We start from the raw sequence: 20185 nt of genomic DNA on the forward strand, positions 1-20185 counted from the left end.
TAATTAGCACCAAATTATTACTTGGTGATGCAAAATCATTAACTAATCAATATTGAATTAGTACAAGATACAGCTTGTGCAGTATATACAACCTTACAGCATTGTTGTTGAAGTTGGGTTTGTTTTTTCTTTTCTTCCAGCTTCATGTGAAGGATTCAAGTAACTGTTACCCTGCAAAGTGGATGTCACCTTTGTTACATTCCAGTACTTCTGTTATTTCTAATACTGCTTGTTTGCTCTAACTGATACCGTAATTCTTAGACTACCTGATTTATAAATCAAATGGACATAACCATAGGTCAGCCAGTGGCTGGGAAAAAGCAATTGATTAGTGAATAATTGAAAGATAGATAGGTTGTATCTCTCTTAGTAACATAAAGCATTTCATCACTGCTTTGTAAAGCTTTTATTTATGCTTCAATATTAAGCACATGGGTAGTAAGTCAGTTATATAGTCCTAAATCCTATCTGGGGACTCAAGAGGTCACCTAGTCCAACTTCCTGCTCAAAACAGGTTGGTTGGTTTGAAAGTAATTCATACTTTAATAAAAGTGTTGTGGGTTTTTAATACTACATTATTTCCATTTGAATTGACAGCTAAAATATTGTTACCTGGAATCTATGTTTGTACTTGTAAACTTACTCATAGATGACACAGGAGACATTTCTTGATATATTAAATTTCTAATGTTATGTGTGTTATCATGTAGGAAATATTTTATTACCTAATCTCTTGACTTCAGATCTGCTAATGTTTGAAAAAAGATACGGATCGGGGTAGGGGCCTAGAAAGCTGGTTGACGTTTACATCGTTGTTAATTCGGCAGTGCCACCAATGAAATAAAAAGATTATACTTGTGCTGATATAGTTTGTCCACAGCCAAAGATAGATGATCAAGCTGTGAATAACAATAATATGAACAATATTATTGAATAACAATAATATGAAAATATTAACACTACACAAGAAATTAAGAGCACAAAGTAAATTCTTTTGATGTATACACTATTTTTCAGCATTCATGTTATTCTTCTGTAAATTAACTTTTCATTCTCAGCGGTGCCTGTTAACGAAGTAGCCATTTTTCTTCCTCAGCAATAAAGAGGCTGATATTAACTTAAATGCCATTAGTCATACACAGTTGGGAAAATAAAATAACTTTGGGAGAGATACCTAAGTATCTGGATACCTAAGTATCTAGCACCATTTAGTTGCTAGACCGTTTTATATAGATCCTTCTGTTAAATACTTTCACATCCAGACCTTTTGCAAGATAGTATTGTAGAAGCTGGGTATTGAAACTTGTTGAAATTTACTCCTTGTGACTGTTGCTTGAAGCCTGGACTGTTAGAGGAGACTGTGTTCTTCATTCTGACTTTCAAATTCACATCATTGCTGAATACACAATACATGAAATGTTCAGTAATGAAAAAGATAAACGTTGTCTTAAGCTGCTACAGTTTCATTAAGGAAAAAAGTTGCTGCCGGTATGCATTACAAAGGATCAGTCAAACCGGAATAAAACACATTTAGCACTACCATTAAGTAGCTTGTAGAGTAAGTTAACAGCTTGATTTGTTTATATGTAATATTTAAGTTTTCTAAAACCAGTTATACTTCACAGCTTTAAAGGGCAAGTTGCTTATCTTCAGGTCTTCATCTTCTAACAAATTTTAGCAATTTTACATCTGCATACACAGGTACATTTGAGTAACTTTGTTTATTATGATATTTAAATGCACTGTTGCTCAGGGATGGTAATTATCACTGTATTTTTATTTTTCAACTATATAAATGCTCTAGGTGTGTTAAGTTGCCTTGTACTCTTGAATTAAAATTACTTTTTGCTACATGTTTTTTCAGATTTATTCTTCTGGACATCTAATAAACTTTGTACAAAAGTGATCAATTATTTTTCAGTACTTAATTGTTTAACCATCCAGTTCCACTGTTCTTGGGCACTGTCAGCCAATCATTTTGCCTGTAAAGTAGATGTTCATGTAGATTTTAAATACCGTACTTGACTTGGAGTGTTTTTGTCTTTCATGACCTCTCAGCTGGGTTTATTGAAGGTATAATACCATTCTGTACACCTTTGGAGAGCTAAAATCCCAGGTAGATATGCTCATTGTAGAAGAGTCCTGCAAAGTCTTTCAGTAACAGTTATGAATAACCAATGCAATGCTTAAGTCACTTACTTGCTCAAAAGGAAGTAGGGGCAAATCTGGAAAGAATTTAAAACAATGTTTGCTGTAATTAGCAACCTGACAAAACGTTGCTGCCACTTCCAGTTCTGTGAACTCCTTGCTTTTGTTATTTGCTTACCACCAAATAAAGCATTTGGGGCAAGAGATTAAAAAGAGGTATCTTAATAGTTTCGTGAAAACAATTATTAGGTGGTCAAAATCCCTACCTCTACCGAAGCTTGAATATATTAGCTGGCTACAGGGCACCATAGATATTTTCTGTATCCATTTACATTAATTTCATTTGAGGATGAGAATGTGTACCAGCACCAAAGAGCTTTTCTTCACAGGCGACAAGGGATACTCTAGAATCATCTTAAAATAACATAGAAATAAAATAGTCTAGACAGTAAAGATTATTTATCAGTTGCCCATAGAAGCTCTGTAAAATGAAAGCATCTTCCTTAGTTGTTCTTTAAAGGTTACATTACCTAAGATAAAAGTAGGATTTGGCATTTCCGTAAGCTTCAGATAGCGATGGACGTACCTCTGAGGTAGAGGTGGTTGAAGCCTTAACTGTTCATCTAGTTACGCTTTTTATTTATACTGCTGTTGTGGGCCAGACAGAAACGTAGGGATAGCTTTCAGTTAAGTGCATTTTTCAAAAGGACAACTTGTAGATGTCTTAAAATACCTGTTTCTTGAGAACAGGCCAAAATGAATAAAGGACATGAGCTACTACTTCCTTATGCTTACCTACATAGGGGATTGTACAGAATTCACTCATTCCTCCTGCCATTTTGTTCTCCGTCCCAGTTCAAGAGGAATGTGAACCTCAAAAATTTACATACAAGTTTAGAAATGTCCTTTGGTACTTAAGAAAAAAATCCTCTTTACTCATTTCTGACTTCAAAAGAGAAAAAGCTTAAAACCTCTAAGTTTTGCCAGTGGAAGTGGAGTAAAATAGATGCTGTCTTTTCATTTCTCCCATTTTTTTTATGTAGCTGAATTAGTGGCTTAATTTCATGTGAGACATAGGTCACACTGTAAAAAACAATGTTTTGGATATTTGATATGTTACCAACAGATATAGGGTAAAAATGTAAGACCTGCCTGGCCAGAACAAGGACCAGTCCATCTTGGTATTTGGCCCCCAAGCTATGGCTAGGTACCTGAATACCTAGAATTAAGAGAATTTGTATTGTACATAAACAAAATACCATCTAAAATATGACGTCTTTTACATGGCTAAATTCGTGTCAACCCCTATAGACAACCAACTGTCCAGATCTTGAGGTTTGAATACGTTAATATCTTATGACCATAGGTCACAGTTACAACTAAGCAGTTTAAATAAGAGAAGGTAAATACTTAAAATGCGTATAAAAATTGGGAAAATGAATAAATAAAAAATGGACTAAATCCTGCAGAAGTCTTTGCTACTTTGAGCTCAGTAGTTGCTCCTCCAGCTAGCAATCACGGTAATCTTCTGTTGTCAGAATGGGGCTTACTAAAAAAAGAGAAATTGCTACCTTTGACAGGTCTAGAAAATTCCTGAAAGAGCAGGGGTTTTATTACCAATGGAAGTGCCAATTGCCAAAAAGAAGGTGGAGTGTGGGGCCCGGAGCATGAACCCATGGCGGGTGCTCCCACTTCCCCGAGCGAAGGAGCCGCCTCACCGCCTGTTCGCTCCCCGGGCTGCGGGGCAGGCTCCATCGCCCCGGCCTCGCTTTCTCTGAACGCCTCCCACACGTCGGCCCTTCCTCGGCTTTCCAGCCGGCCGTTTACGGCCAGGGCTGTTCTGTTCACCGCTCGCCATCCTTCCCGTCTCCCTGTCTAGAGAACGGGCTACGCCGCGCACGCCTCCGCCAGCGCGGAGGCAAGCGCCGCGTCCCCGCCGCAGCCAGCCGCGCGGGGCTCAGCTGCCCCCCGCGAGGGACACGGCCGCCTCCCGGCTCACCGCCCGCTGAACAAATTCTCCCTTATCCCCAGTCTCGACCCTCGCCGTTGGCCGAGTCTAAGGCCAGACCCCCCTGCCCCGCAAAACCTCAGCAGCCTTTGCCCCCCTGGCAGCCTACCTTCCCCTTGGGCTGCCCGGGGCTCCCCCCCGGCAGCCGGGGACCCCCGGAGCCTCCCGCCCGGCCGGCAGTGGCTGCGGGGAGGCACGGCGAGAGCCGGCCGCCCCGCTCCGCCCCCCCGGCCCCGGTGGGGGCCGGGCCAGCCGACGGCCTCGGGGCTCCCCGGGGAAAGCGGGGCCGCCAGCTTGCAGCACCTGGCCGGCGGCGTGGGAGATGGAGAAAGCCGCCAGTTCCCCCTCCGTGGGCGGCAGCTACCCGCAGAAAAACGCCGAGATCCTCAGCAGCCAGTACGGCATCAACCTCTTCCTGGCCGGGCTGCTGCTCACCTTTGCCTGGGCTGTGCATGCTGTGGGCATCAGCAAGAGCCACCTGCTCTCCTACCTCATCACACTGATGCTCATCCAGCTGCTGTGGATGCTGTGGTACCTCTGCAGGAGCTGCACGCAGAAGAGGCTGATCCGGGACAAGGACACGCACGCCGGAGCCCGCTGGCTGAAGTGTAAGTACTGGCCGGTGGCACACGGAGTGGAACTGCGCACGGCACATCTGTGCCATCACCCGTCTCTGCTACCACTTTGTTACCCTCTCCATCCCTACCAGGAGGCATCCTGGTATTCATGAACTTAACACACGCAGTGGACTCTAAAGTAAATATATGCATAAGCTGAACATACTAGGAGGTTGTATGGGAAAGCTGTTTGCTAAACATCCTCACTTTCCAACCTACCATTTACAGTACTGAAAGCTGTGGCGCCTTTTTTCCCTTACCAGGCTGGTTTGGCAACACTCATAGAATCATAGAATCATAGATAAAATAAAATATAGCTAATGGAAGAGGCAATTTTGTTGATGTCATGCAACTCTCTTGGAGGAACTATCACCTTTTCCAGACAATATAATGCAACTTACTTTAGGCTAGTACCAGTCAGAAAGGTCCTCAAGTGCTCTCTATACCAATGTATATGAGAGATTCCCATTTATATGTGTGCAACGATGCCTTAGAAACATCTGGAGTTAGACAGAAGCAGACAAAATCCCTGGCCAGATCAGTTTGTAGATTATTGCATAAAACATCTAAGCAAGGAAGCTAAAGCTAGCATTAGCTTGTAGGAAAAGTATACAGGTTTGCAAGGGTAGTGGTGGCCCTTATTGGCAGAGTCAGGGGCATACTGGAGTAAGGATATAAAGGTTTATGGAGAGAAGTTGGTTGGGGAGCACATCACAGAGTCACAGTGACAGGAATGCTGTGTTTCTGGGTCCCAAGAAAAAGAAACAGCCCACATTAGCACTGTGTAAAGTAATAGGCAAGCCCAGTTTTACCAACCTCTTTTTCAGTCTTGGCACCGTAAATGATAGGTTGGAAAGTAAGTATGTAAAGTGGAGTGCTGTAAGACAGCTTTTCCATTAAATATTTCTGTCCTGCTAGCAATAAGACGACAGTTAGTTATCACAGCAGCTAAGGAAATATCTAAGTGAAAATCCCAAGAACACCTAAAACCTGATTATTTTGAAAAGTAAGGTTGTGTTGTGGAAGTTCAGTTTGTTCTCAGTCTTAGTGCTTGTGTGTCTTTTATTTTCTTTGCAACTGTTAACAATTGTGCTGTATGAATTGCTCGGGGAAAATCTTTTTTTTTTAATGTCTAACATAACAGCCATGGTCTGTATACTCTTTCCTGAAATGTATGGAGTTCATGTACCAGCTGTTCAATTGTTCTCCTTGATTATTCACTGTTTTCCAACACAATATTCAGCTCTCAGGCGTTTTTCATTTATTAGCTTATGTGGCTTACAACCTCCCGAAATTCATTAATGCAAGGCTTAATTTGATCCTATTTTGGACCAAGCTATGCTTTTGTTACTCAGAGGGTAGCCTTCTCCTCCTAAGTATGGAATAAATACTGCTTAAGATGGGTAAGTACAGCAGGACCCCCTGCCCTTTTTCTTTTGGCACAGCATTCCCAGCATTTCATTTGTCCTACAGGATATAAGGAGTCACAGAAACTTAGAAATAAGATACTGGAATGAACTACTAGGTTACCTTATCCATTTCTTTTACCAGCACAGGATGGCTCTTTGTACTAGCTTCTCAAGTGGTGCGGCTTCCACCGCTTCTCTTGGATGTCTAGGCTGCAATTCAACAAATTCGCCCTTAGGGAAAGACCTACACTTTCCTATTCTTAGGAGTTTCTTGTAGTTACAACAAGCCTGTCCGAGTCCTTTATCCTCTGTTGGTAAAAGAAAACTTATTTGAGCTAAGGAAAAACTCAGGTGGCAATTCCTCTGCCAAGATTGCCTTGCCCTCCTCTGCATCAATGGTTTTGTCAGAGAAATCTTTTATCTGAAAGACTAGAAGTCCAAAAAGGAGGAGGGGGGGAGGACAAATTTTCATTAAGTCTTTCCACAGAAAGCTCTCTGCAATTTTTTACTAGCTCTGTCAGCTGCTTTTGAAGAATGACTCCTTCCTCTCGTTGTTAGAGAAAATGTCCATGCACTAACCAGTATAAAATGAGTATATATTCATGATTCCCTTCAAACTGTGTATATCATTTTAGTGAAAGTGGTGGTAGCTGGCTACTTGAAGCATTTTGCTATGACAAATATTGAAAAAGAGTGGCTTAACAAAAACCTCCTATAACTGAGTTCTTGCACATGGTTAACAACGCTAGAAGGACAAACAGTTTACAAGAATTGCTCGCAGAAAGGTTTCCTTGAGCATTTTTGCAACTGTGTGAACCCTAGAGCACAGTTGTCTTCCCACTTGTCTGGTAGACCAAGAACCGCTCTTACAGTCTGAATGTGGGAAAAGTTTCAGGGAGAGCTTTATCTTGAATCAGGTACAGTTACCCCGACCCAAATAATCACAGGGAAGTTCAGGAAGTCCTTTCCTTGACTTACTCCAAATGTTATTTCCCTGAATACACTCTCCTGTTAGAGAAAAGTCTCTGACCATTATTTGGAAGTTCAGCCAAGTGAGACAGAGAACTCAAAAGAAAATCAATTGGCTTCCCAAATGGCTTTATTTTATCACATTCCCCAGCAGCACAGCTTCTGTTTAAAGCATAGACAGCCCGTCAACTTACAAAGCTCTTGACAGACTTCAACTTGTGTATTTCCTTCTTGCATTAAATTGTCTATTATTAAAAACCAAGTAACATGTTAAGTTTAGAGTGGCATTCTCACAACTGTATCATTATGGCTTTCTTCTTCTTGATGGTTAATAGAAAGAATTAAGCACTTAGCAATACTGAAAATCCTATTCTTGATTTCCTAAGATATGCGGGTTTCAATGACCATTTGAAAAAAATCCCAATTTTTTATTTAATAATTCAATGCTCAGTAGCAATCACTTCATATTTCTTTAGCTTTCAAACAGAAATAGCAAAATAGTAGAATGATCTTCATAATTTATAAGTAAATATATAATAAATATATATCTAGTATTTAGTATTAGTATATAATACTGAAGTTTCCATCAGGAAAAGTTAACATGAAAACCATTAGCATACCATATGTACGGTCATTATAGTTGTGCTTTGATTTTTGCCTAAGCAAATTAGTACAATCATTCTCTCTTGAATCTCCTTAAATATGCATGTTGGACACTTTGCATATGCTTACAGCGTGGTCACCTGAGTGATTGCCAGAAACATCTAGATTATCATTTGAATAAGTGAAATAATTGAACAATAAAAGAAATGAGCCATATAAAATCTTCTAATCCCTGGAGGACAATGGCAAAACTATTGATTTCAGTGGGAACAGATTGAAGCCCACCAAATCTCTGGTGAAAGTAAACGAAACATGAAGAGAAATACTAAGGCATAAATCAAAATGCTCAAGGTGAAAGGAACTTCGTGGGTTTTTTTTTTTCTTGGTTGGGGTTTTTTTTGTGTGTGTGTGTGTCCCAGTGGTCTCCTGGGCATTGATACAGTAAAACTGTAAAACTATACAGGTGAAATAGTGACCTTGTGAAATGCAAGCAAGACAAAGTGGAACTACAGCACAGGTCATCCCTGTAAAGACAAGATGCATGTATGGTGCAGGAGACAGATCAATAAGCTAAGATGCGTTTGCTTTTTATTTTAGTGAATTTAAACTTGAGCCCCTTGCCTTGCCTTGCCTTGCCTTGCCTTGCCTTGCCTTGCCTTGCCTTGCCTTCCCTTCCCTTCCCTTCCCTTCCCTTCCCTTCCCTTCCCTCTTCCCATTTCTTCTAGTTTAACAAGGCCCTTGTGATCCTATTCTGCTGAGACACTCTTATGAGTAATTGAAGCAAGGATGCAGAACTTCTACATGATAACGTACATTTCTACCCATTTTGCTCTGACATTACTACCTCACTAGAGCAGTTCCTCAGGGCTTGATCCTGCACTGAATTAATTGGAAAACTACCTTACTAGTGTCACAAATGGGGAATTAAATACCTTCCTAAAATACTCTGTAAAGTAACATAGGCATAACAACTCACTGTAGAGTAATCGTGGAAGATTTTTACAATCTTTTTTCTTCATAAGATAGCATTTTCCTTCCTACTGAAACACTTAACCATACACAGTAAGTCGTCTTTGACGTCTTTCAGACAAAGAATGAAACAGGCTGCATTTCCTGCATACTTTCTAAATAAACCATGAATCACAGAATCAATCGTAGAATAATTTGGGTAGGAGGGGACCTCTGGAGGTCATCTAGTCCTTGCTCACAGCAGGTCCAATTACCTCAGGTAAAGTTATTTCAGAAGAATTAACAATTCTAATTTATTTTAGAATAATTTAAAATCTTTAAATAAAGAAGGAAACGTATCACTCAATCTCAAGAGTAGCCTAGAATTTTGCATTTTGTGATGCCATTTACTTTTATACATAATGAAAAAGGCATACCTATTTAAATGTGGGCTCCAGTCCTCTCACATATGTTAGGAATAATACAAATTAGCTGACATAATAAACATAAATAAAAAAATGTTTAGTGTTATACACATGCATGAAGTACAGAGCGGAGGTTTTAGATTTTGAAATATGAGGGCAAAAGTTGAGGGGAGGCAAACTGTCTCTTGGTAAACTACACTCCGTCAATAATTTGACATTGTTTTTATTATAGAGAGACTGTAAAACAGAAACATAAAATCCTATTGGAATTCATACACTTGTGGTTTAAAAATTTTCTGAAATCTATTTTTGTTTAATTTTAAAGGATCAGTGAAATAATAAACAACAATACATTGTATTTTTATCATTTATACTTAATTTTTATCAATGCAACTTTAGTAATAAATGTATTATTAATTAAATAAATTATTAAATTAGTGTTATATTTTATTAACACAAGTCAAGTGGAACATATGGTGCTTATAAGGAAGTTAGTTGTGTGCCCTTATAAAAGATAAACACTCATCAAAGTCAACACTAGTGATGTTATTTACTCTGTAAGGAATTACAAAGAAAGATTAAGATACTGATGTTGATCTATATCTTAAGGTCCAGTTAAGGTCCATGGATAGATTTTTATCTAGACTTAATTCAAATAAACCCAAACTAAATCCAGTGGAAACTTGTTTGAATAAAAGCCTAGAGAATAAAAAACCCAAGCAAATGAAGACTTTAGAGTTTGGTTCAGTAATTTTATTGCCAGTTGTGCTGTGTCATACAGGTACAAAACCAATAATTAATAATATACATTGTGTTACCATATAGCTTTCCAGAATAAGTTTATAAAAACATTTACATTCCTGAAAGAAAAAAAAATTAAACAAGGGGAAACATGTATTTTGAAAGTTCTTTAGGATACGAAATACATGTTTAGACAAACGTATTAGGGTTTTCTTTTTGTGTGTGTGTGAAAATAATAGATACTGAAATGAAATCTTTGGTTCCTTTCTAGGAGAACAAACCATACAGCTCATTGTAGTTTTCGGTCTCTGAGTTAAAGCGTAACCTCCTGGACGACGGGGAAGGCATACCAAGTGATTGTGTTACTTCCCACTGTCGAGCTCCTGGGCCAGGAGACTGTAACGTGATTGTTCAGCTCCCTGGAATTGTATAGTTTGCTATGTGGCTGTATAGAGCATTAATTCATGCACTGTATGGCCGCTTCAGTGCTACCGTTACTTGAGAGGCTGACCTTGCAAGGAGCTGGGAGCCTCTGCAAGGTGCCGGGTGTCTCCAGGGCCTGGCCATTGCTGGGCTGGCTCCTCTGCACTGACTCTGCGAGGCGTGTACGGGGATGTGCTTTCGTAACATATTGGGCAGAGGCTTTCACAAATTAGAGGGACTTAGTACATTGAGTGTATTATCTTAATGAACATCGATCTGCTTTTATTTCCCTAAACAAGAACACGGATATCGATCAACTTTTATTTCCCTAAACAGATTTAGCATATTGGTACAGATTGTCTCTAGACACTATAACTGTACATTGACATTTTCTAATATCTTTTTCATTTGTAGGTGGGATTACATTATTTGCAGTGATTACTTTAATTCTGGACTCTTTTAAAATTGGATATTATATTGATTTTTCAAACTGTTTATCACCAACCGAAGGCATTTTTCCTGTTACACATGCCATGCACACCATCTTACAGGTAAAAGTCACTCGTTGCAGTTTTATATTGTATCTGTATTTATTCCAAAAAATATCTTTTATCTTCTCATCATCAGTGAATTTTATACTAATTTAATTTCAAAGTATATCACGGGATACTTTTGAGGACTAAATTCTTGTGCATGTATAACCTTTCTATATGTAAATTCCGGCCTTGCAACCTGAAATTGCTCAGCTGTAAAACTCACATGGGTTCAAAAAAGAAGAAATCAAAAAATGCTCTCCTATAGTTGAAGTTACATGCCTTTTTCAGTTCAAGTTACATATATAACTTTCAGAATTTCAGGCTGAAATGAGCAGCTTGGCTAAAGACAATTCACTTATTTTTGTATGTAGGACTTGCCACACAAATTCAATTCAATCTGTCTATCCTGATGTCCCGTTGTGATTAGGGGTGGAGGCCTAATACTTGAAAGGGACAAAACCCTTCCCATGTATTTAGCTTGTTATAAAACATTTGCACATCTTTCCTATACCAAACAAACATTTGGATTTTCCTTCTAGAAGCATTTGGTTATGCTTATCAGTGGCTGCACAGTAGCAAACGAAGTAGTCAGCGACTCCAGTAAAATATTCCAGCTGCTTGTTTATTTTAAGGCTTTGGGTCTATATTATATGGTGATATTCCACAGCTGATTGATTGTTTATCACATGAATTCCTCTGAGCCCCTGACAGCAGATTTGTAGGAAAGAAGGAAAGAAAAAGCCACCCAACTAAGATACTAAGTTATAGCCAGGTCATTTAATGCACTTTTGAAGATGATTAAGTCATTCAGAAAGAAAAGAAAGATTTTCCTAGCAATTGCAGTTGCATTTGAACAACTTACATTTTTGTGCTTTCTGTAACAAAAAAAGCATTGAAATTTAAGCAGTAACTCTGACCTCTTCTATCTTTTTCTCTGGGGGTGAAATTCTGATTTGGCTGAAGTAATCTTAATTTCACATTCTTGTAATATCCACTCTCCATGTCTTGCAACTTCTTTGCTTTACCTCGGAAAAACAAACCAAAGAAATTAAGCCTTTTTCCCCTGCTGCTTTGCATGCAGCATTCTTCATTGCATCCAGTGACCCTGAGCTGACAAGGTTTCTAGCTACCGTGAACTGGAGCGTGGAAGAAATGGTGTATAACAATGCTGAACAAAGGGAACAAGAATTCTAATTTAAATTTTACATCACCCAATGTTGCTGAATTTATCATCTACTTAGCTTAAAATAATGAAATCTTGAATGTTAGCCTGAGCAATCCAAGGAAAAGTAAAAAAGTAATTTACCAGATACCTCTTACCTAAGACAGATCTTCCCATGACTTTGAAACACAGGATGAAATTACAGCAGAGAACATCCCTAATTATGTGTCATCTAAAAACCGAAGGTTTTGTTTTCTACAGAGTATGTGTCAGATTCTGTTGTATTTTACTCTAATGAGGCATCCTGATATGTGCCATTGAATTATACATACTGCAGCTGTGCAAGCAATGAACTAACACATACCTGCCCGTCCAAGAGAGGCTGTGCATTACGCTCTTTCACAGGCAGAAGTCCCTTTGAGGCAATGAGTACTCTGTGAGCAAAAATTGGATTTTATGCTATTTCTTTACCTTACTGACTTTTCTGTTCCTATTTCCCCCCGCTTTCTTAACTCTGATGTCTGAACAGATCTTCAAAACCTATGTTTTTTAAATTTTTTAAGAATGCTTTCATATCTACTGTTAGATTTTACTGCACCTATCCCAGAATGGGAAATTGAACATGTAATTAGATGAGACTAAGGCGCTAATTTCAATTTGTTTGATTTCAGTTGAAACCTCCATGATACCTTGTAGTCTCTACACCTGGGGTTTTACAGTGGTCACACCTCCTTTTGATAAATGCTTCATTAGAGGAATGAATGAAGATGTTTTTGCTAGGTGGTGTAGGCAACCCACAGAGAACTGCATTTTCCTAGCTTTTCAAAAATCAGATACTGAATGTCTCAGACAACACCAGCTGTGGTGCAGGGTGCCTACATTAATGGGCACAGTGGTAAAATGGACTTCCAGTTACTGTAATTGCTGAAGAAGAACCCAAAGACCATTTCTGGAACATCAAACCAGACAGGTTTCTAAGAAAACCTTTTGGACCGCTTCTCTCCTGATAGCTCACCTACTGTCAAGTTCAATATCCTAGGAGCTATTCTGAGTTCTTAGTTTCACCCTAACATCCCTGAGGAATATTGGTATCATTCTCCTTGCACTTACCAGCACTTGGAACTGGTGTTGTTTCAGCAACAATCTGTATCCTGAGGTTTCCATTATCCTCCCACAAACAGATTCCCACTTTTAACAGTTCTTTCCTCTTTACTTGCTAACTCAATACTGTTATCTCTCTCTCTTTTATTCTCCAGCTTGAGCTTTCTGCGCTGTACTTGAGTTCAATTGCATGTGTTCCTAGTGTGGTTGTCTCTCGGAGTGGTAGTGCAACCTTTTCTCTTGCTTCCTGGGTGTCCGTTGTTTGTTTTATTAATCAAGTCCTTTCACTTATCTCTCTCCCTCCCTAGAATTTCATATATTTAATAAATTATTCAACCTTAGCATCACCACGCCCTGCAGCAATCATACTGTTCTCCACAGCTGGTAGCTTTATTTCCTTTGAAAAAAAAACCTCTCCAGATACAGCCACAAGATATGTTTTGGTGAGTTGTACTAAGACTTTCTACTGTTGAGCCACTGACATTGCGTATAAGAAATCTTAGGTTCATCATGCCAGAGAGGTTCTGGTGAACATTATTGGAAATCAGAAGTTATTTCACATGCGTGGAGATGGAGCTGCCTCAGTTTAAATCGTCAGAGTTTCCGTCTACAGATGCACTTTCCTTTTTGCGTGTCACACATGCTCATTAGCGTAATGACATTTCTGTGTATTCCTTTCATTTAGGTGTACTTTCTTTGGTGTCATGCAAAGGATATTATCCAGTCTTTCAAAACACTTGAAAGGTAAAGTGGGTCTGATCTTCATCTGGAATGCTAATAGGTGTAGGTCTGCACAGTGCTTTAACACCTACAGTTTTACTGTATGAGGGACTTTGAAAACCTACAGAGTTTGATTGTCCTCTTAATTGTTTTAATATAAATAAAAAGTAACTTCATTTACCCAAGTGAGGAGATAATCGTTAGTCTGAATTATTTTTTTCTTATTTAAACTGTGCTTATATTTTGTAATATACATCAGTCACAGAATAAGTATATTTTTATCATGAGAGAGGGAAATGGGCAATATATGATACCACAGTGTCACTTGCTTTTTTTGAAGGAAGGAAGCGCCATGTATGTGTCTTAGGACTATGCATTATATTATGTTTTCTTTGTTTAGTTACTGAAAGGGAATCTCCATCAGCAGCCATCAGTCAGTGCAATATATCTGAGGTATTTTATATTGATTTTTATGGAAAGCATCTTTCAGAACTAGATGCAGATGTGCAAATTCACTGGGAAATGCAGCCTCCCCAGTGGTATCCCATATACCCAAAGCAGTAAGGGTTGTGCACATTTCTGACACCAGAACTTGGTTCTCGCGGTGTAACTGTTATGTCCTCTGAACAGCTGAATACAGACATTTCTTACAGAACCGAGGACTAGTCTTTGAGGCAGCGCAGCCAGTTCCAATGTATTTGTGGTTTTGTGAGAAGGTGGATTAATGCAAATTATCTGTGCATAGAACGTAAATAAGCAAACATGGTAACTTTGAAAATACTCAAATTATCAATGAGCTGACCAGTTTCTATAGGAAGTAAAAGAAATTTACTCAGAAATGTCATTTATGGAAAAGGTTCTCCTTTTGTTTTGCTCTCTTGGGTACGTGTTCAAGCCCCATGCCAATGAGGAGAGAGATTGCAGAAGGCTTGCAGTGCCAGCTGGTGAAATCAGCTCAGTTTATAAGTAGAATTTTAAAAATCCCCAACTGCAAGTCTATCGGTGAGAACAGTGCAGTAATAAAGAACTGCTTCTTGGTGAAGGAACATTACCAGCCTCAGGTGCAGGAGAAAAACGCCTAGCTTGTCAGAAACCAGGAGTCTCAAAAACACTTGGAGACCTACCCTCACTGTACCAGTAGTCTGAGCGGGACAAAGCCCTCTCTTGGCTTCAACCATCTCCAGCAGACAAAAATGCATAGACTAGAAGTTATAGAAGGCGGTGGTATCTGTGAAGAAAGACCACAGTGAGTATGAAGGAGCACCGCAGAAGGCTGTGAAATATGGCTTGCAAAACAATTAACCCTGTTCAGACTTCAATCACTGTCATTAACATGAAGCTTGTCCAGCCCAAAGAATAACAACCATCACATAAGAAAGCATAACAAATAATAACAGCATGGTATTAATGGTTTAATACATTAAGACACTGTGTTTCTATAAAATTTTGGAAGTCTAACATTCATTGTGCTCCACTGAGGAACATCTTTAGAAAGATCGGTTATGATTTTATTTTCCTTGCACTGACAACTAAATAGTGCCATGTAGCATGTTTACAGAAAGTTAATCCATTTTATTTAACATATATGGATGTATACTCTGTGCAGATTCCTTCAATAATTACTTTATGTCGTAGGTTTGGGGTTATCCATTCCGTGTTCACAAATTTACTCCTGTGGACAAATGGAGTGCTAACAGAGTCAAAACATCAACTGAATGAACATAAGGAAAGACTAATCACACTTGGTTTTGGGAACATAACAATAGGTAAGCGAAAGGGTTGGTACATTTTGGAATTCCTGCTCCAACACACTCTCATACAAAATACTGCGTCACTGCAGGATGGAGCTGGGTCATTCCTGACTATGTCAGCATAGTCATTCCCGGGCAAATGGTAGTGAGCCGATACGTGATCAGTTCAGATCACAACTAAAATGTTACATGATCGTTATCATTATCATATATGTGATTCAGGCCATAGTTTTCTGTTTACCCATCTCCCCTTTGGATGAGGTCCAGAAGAAAAATAAATGCTGGAAGTTCCAAACAAACAGATTTTTAAAAACATTTTATTTCAGGAGTAACATCACTGAGGAACCCTTTTATTAGTAAATCACAGAAGTAAATTGAACATAGCAGTGTTAAAAACAGAGTTTATTTTTTTGTAAGTTATTCATAGCAAAACAAGTGTGGATAATTCTGCAGATCCTTCCCAGAAGAGTGGTTACGCATGGCGTGTGATCCTATGGGATTCAGTGGAATGGCTCAGAGGGATAGGGATTATCCATTAGTGCTGCTTTACAAAACAAGGATTTTGCTCCGGGTGGTTCTTTTTTTATAACGAACCATTTTCTCCATTGGTAAGATGATGCAAGTTATAGTCAACAAACATTGAGTATAACTGCTGGGGATGCCTTCCGCTTTCAGACGCCACTGAAGCATAGGGAAATTAGGAGTGCTTAACTTTAAAGAGAAAATAAAAGTTCTTGGCAGCTATAAGTAATTTTCTTCCCATGAAAATTTATCGGCTGATAAATTTTGATTGTGTTCACAAGGGAAAAGACAGACAGCTTTTGAAGAGGAAAATGTATGTTTTCCCACCCAGTGAATTCAATAGTGCCCGTATCCTAAAAACTCCTGATTTTGCATCTACAAAGCCAAAGCCTGAACTAATTTCTTTTTTGCCTGTTTATAGTCTGTATAAATTGAAAAATTTTAGGCATTTTTAATAATTCTTGCCAAAGTTCATATATAAGTGAAAACTTAATCTTAAAATCTGTAAAATAGTATTTTCAGTATAACTGTGTCTAAAATTATGCCCACAATTTTACATCTATTTGTGAGTGTTACCCTTTAGATGTATCTATGGAAACTATCTACTTTCCATTAATAATCAGGTAGCTGAATTCATAGTTCAGAGATTTTGTAATCATGGAGCATTAGTAGAGAGCAGGCAAATCACAAGTTAGTGGCTCTTCTTGATACTTCCAGTTGTTAAATAGAAGCAGTTTCCTTATAGTATTTCCTATTATTCTGCTGCCACACTTGTTACACAATTAGGATTAGTCAGCTATAGCATCTGAAACAAGGGGGAGTGAAGTAGTGATCCGCAAGACAAGTTTGGCATTAACATACAATCCACTGCAAAAGCTATTTTTTTTCATCTCTTAACAGTGTGTGCTTGAGACAAAACAATACCAACTTCCTCCTCTCCTCTTCTCTTTTAAAATTATAGAAAACAAAAGAAAAACTTCCAGGCACAAATCTAAGATCAGCACCTAAAAATGCACTCTTCAGCATGTATGTTTATATATTATATGTGAAAATAAGTATCTTTTTTTTTCTGCCACTGTGGAAATTTCTGAAATTATTTGCTTACGTTACAAATGCACATTAAATATATTTATTTTACAAATACGAGCGATTGTTCATTGAGATGCCTTAGGGGTTCACAATGCAGGTAACTGCACTGCAGAGAGTGCAGAGATTTCATAGGTTCCTCTCAAAAGGAGAAGATTGATTTTTAATTTTTTTGTAACCTTAAAACTATACAGGGACATTGAGTGAAAGTGTCTGTGGTTTACTTCACCTCTTTCCTAGACATAAACAACTTTTTAATAAAGTGATTTTGGTATCAGAAACCACACTAGAGTAAATAACTGATAAAAATGAGAGCAGAACCGAGCCCCTTCCTTGTTAAGCTTGTCCTTGATCTGATCCACAGATCCCCAGGCCTCTGTAAAACACTTCTGAGCTGAAGGGCTGAGCCTCAAAGCCCTTGGGATCTGGATTTTCATGTTAAAAAAAGGTGTTTTTACCACGGCCCTGCTGAAGTTTGGTGCACTTTGGTGCAGCATTCGTTCATGATGTGATTATTGCTCAGCAGGCGATGAGCAGTGAAGTCGTACTGCTGTGATCATACTTCAGTGCATGTACAAAAGCTTTGTTAGGTTAATGACTTTAATGATGAGACCTGTTCTTAGGTGGCTAACTGGGTGGCATGATGTGTTGTTTGACTGAAATCTTACCTTTTATGTTTTATTATTTTATTTATGTTTTATAATTTTATTTTTTATTTATTCACTTTAAATGAGAAATCCTTATAATGTACATAACTAATCTCTCCCTCTCTTTTAGTTTTAGATGATCATGCACCTCAATGCAATTGCACAACAACAACTCTCTGTTCGATATTTTCTCAAGGAATATATTATCTATACCCCTTTAATATAGAGTACCACATCCTAGCATCCACGATGCTCTATGTCCTGTGGAAGAACATTGGCCGCAAAGTAGAGCACCACCAACAGCACAAAACTCCATTCAAATTCCATGGCATAACTGTTGGAATGATTTTTGGACTAATCGTGTTAACTAGCACAATTGCCATAGTTGTTGTGTATTTAATTCAGATTGGACGTTCAAAAATCAAAAGTGAGTTAGCACTTACTATGTTTTACTTGCATGCCATCTTTGTGTTGGCTCTGATGTGTACAGCTGGAATCGTCGCCCTTCTCATCTACAGACTGGAAGATAGATCGTTGGATAATTCAAAAAATCCCGCTCGAAAACTTGATGCAGAACTGCTGGTGGGCACGGCTGCAGGGTCCTGGCTCCTCTCTTGGGGCTCGATCCTCGCCATTATCTGTGCCCAGGCTCATCCAAAATACACATGGTATAACCTGCCCTACTCCGTCCTGGTTATTATTGAGAAATATATTCAGAACCTCTTTATCATTGAATCCATACATCGTGAGCAGGAAAAGGTGAACGACGATATTAAAACTCTTCGAATAGTGACTATATCTCGGGGGAGCACTTTATCACTTACCGCCTCATACAAAGAGATTTACAATGACAGAGCTGCTCGTGACAGTGGAGAGGTACCCTGCCTGTTCACGGGCAGTATCTGTGGGAGAGAAAATGGTGGTGGTGGTGCCAAAGAAGAAACGAGTCAGGAAAACAGTTCGGTCATGCATTCAGGCTCGGATTTCTCATTTTACAGTAGAAATTCAGTTACTAACAACAAGAGGAGAGTTCTGAAGAACATTGCTGCATTTTTATTCCTATGCAATCTTTCGGTAAGACATTTTGAACGTAATTCACAAGTTAATACCCAAAAGCTTCCCAACCTTTCAAGCCTGATAAATATATTAAAATTACATGGTTCTATAGTTTGCAGCAAGTAAATTTTACTTCTTCTGGAAGAATAAGTGAATGTGCCTTTGGGGAACAAAGTTTATTTAAACTTGGAATAAAATGAGCCTAGGCTCGTTTTAGTCACAGTACAAAAACTGTAGCAGCAGCGGAAGCTGAAATCCTCTTCCACCAGTGTGCCCCAGCAGCAACACGGAGGGTTTTCCCAGGGATTTCTGAAACCAAATTGCAGTTTGGTGGGGTCACAGTCATTAAGGGCTAGTCACTCGTATCGCTGGTGATTAATATTGGCCTTGCGTTCTTTCCTTGCAGCTTTGGATACCACCGGCATTCGGATGCCGTCCGGAATATGACAATGGACTAGAAGAAATAGTTTTTGGCTTTGAACCCTGGATAATTGTTGTGAACCTTGCGATGCCTTTTTCTATTTTCTATCGGATGCATTCAGCTGCCTCACTCTTTGAGGTCAATTGTAAAACATAGATCATATACGGTCCCTCAGTGAACAATTGATTGAATAATTAATTAAATAAATAACAGTTGAATGAGTGGATGGATGAATGAATGAACATAGCAACAGCTGCTCAATAAATAGAAGATTCAGTAATTTTTTTTAAAAAGAAGGGACCATAGCTAATAGCATGTAATTTTTTTTATTTTTTTCTTCCACATATTTTGTTATATATGTGGTGTTATTGTATAGGTACACTTTTCAGAATCATATTAGTGTTAATATGATTAACACTGCCTAGTAAAGTTAATTCGATCTCATTAATCTTTGTTTTAGTCATCTAGGTTTTGTTCTCTACATAATTTGTATTGCTTTGTTTTCATTCATTGTGGCTTGTGAAAGAAAAAATCTATATGACTTAGGAAGGAAAATTCCAGGAACAGCTAAACTGAGTGATGCTCCTGAATCACAGAGATACTATGAAAACTCCAACTCTTAATTCCTAGCTATGTTTTTATAGTAAAATCTGAAAACATTTGCTTTAGTTGGGGTGCGGGAATTATTTTAAACTTCCTGAATACTGATAAAAATCAATATATAATTATCATTTTCTTAACAATGTAGCAAGAAATCCAGGTAAATAACATGTACGGTTAGATATCATGCTGTATATAATTTCTTCTGATAAAATATTTCTATTAATGCATCCCCCTTGTTTTGTATTTACTATATGACATAACTGAGAAATAAAGTTAACCTTTTACTTAA

General features: G+C 38.5%; 2 protein-coding genes across 3 annotated transcripts in view; both read left to right on the top strand.

Moving 5' to 3' along the window:
* The window catches only part of LOC142081731 (transmembrane protein 128-like), a 29462-nt gene extending 27611 nt beyond the window's left edge, over positions 1–1851 (top strand). For both annotated transcript variants that reach the window (XM_075148769.1, XM_075148770.1), the window contains exon 6: positions 141–1851. The gene's annotated coding sequence lies outside the window, so the exon portion shown is untranslated. The remainder of the gene's footprint in view (positions 1–140) is intronic.
* Positions 1852–4478: 2627 nt separating this feature from the next.
* Positions 4479–20185, top strand: OTOP1 (otopetrin 1). The gene is made up of 6 exons (XM_075150530.1): positions 4479–4764; positions 10706–10842; positions 13776–13834; positions 15446–15576; positions 17947–18890; positions 19279–20185. The coding sequence occupies exons 1-6, from the start codon at positions 4479–4481 to the stop codon at positions 19447–19449; spliced, it is 1728 nt and encodes a 575-aa protein (XP_075006631.1). The 3' UTR covers positions 19450–20185.

The sequence above is a fragment of the Calonectris borealis genome, chromosome 4 (assembly GCF_964195595.1).
Source record: "Calonectris borealis chromosome 4, bCalBor7.hap1.2, whole genome shotgun sequence".
In the NCBI taxonomy this organism is placed as follows: Eukaryota; Metazoa; Chordata; class Aves; order Procellariiformes; family Procellariidae; genus Calonectris; species Calonectris borealis.

Coding starts and splice junctions, on each gene's coding strand:
- OTOP1 (XM_075150530.1), top strand. CDS start 4,479: ATGGAGAAAGCCGCCAGTTCCCCCTCCGTGGGCGGCAGCTACCCGCAG. Junction 4,765..10,705: donor CGGAGCCCGCTGGCTGAAGT/GTAAGTACTGGC, acceptor TTTCATTTGTAG/GTGGGATTACATTATTTGCA. Junction 18,891..19,278: donor TATTCCTATGCAATCTTTCG/GTAAGACATTTT, acceptor CTTTCCTTGCAG/CTTTGGATACCACCGGCATT.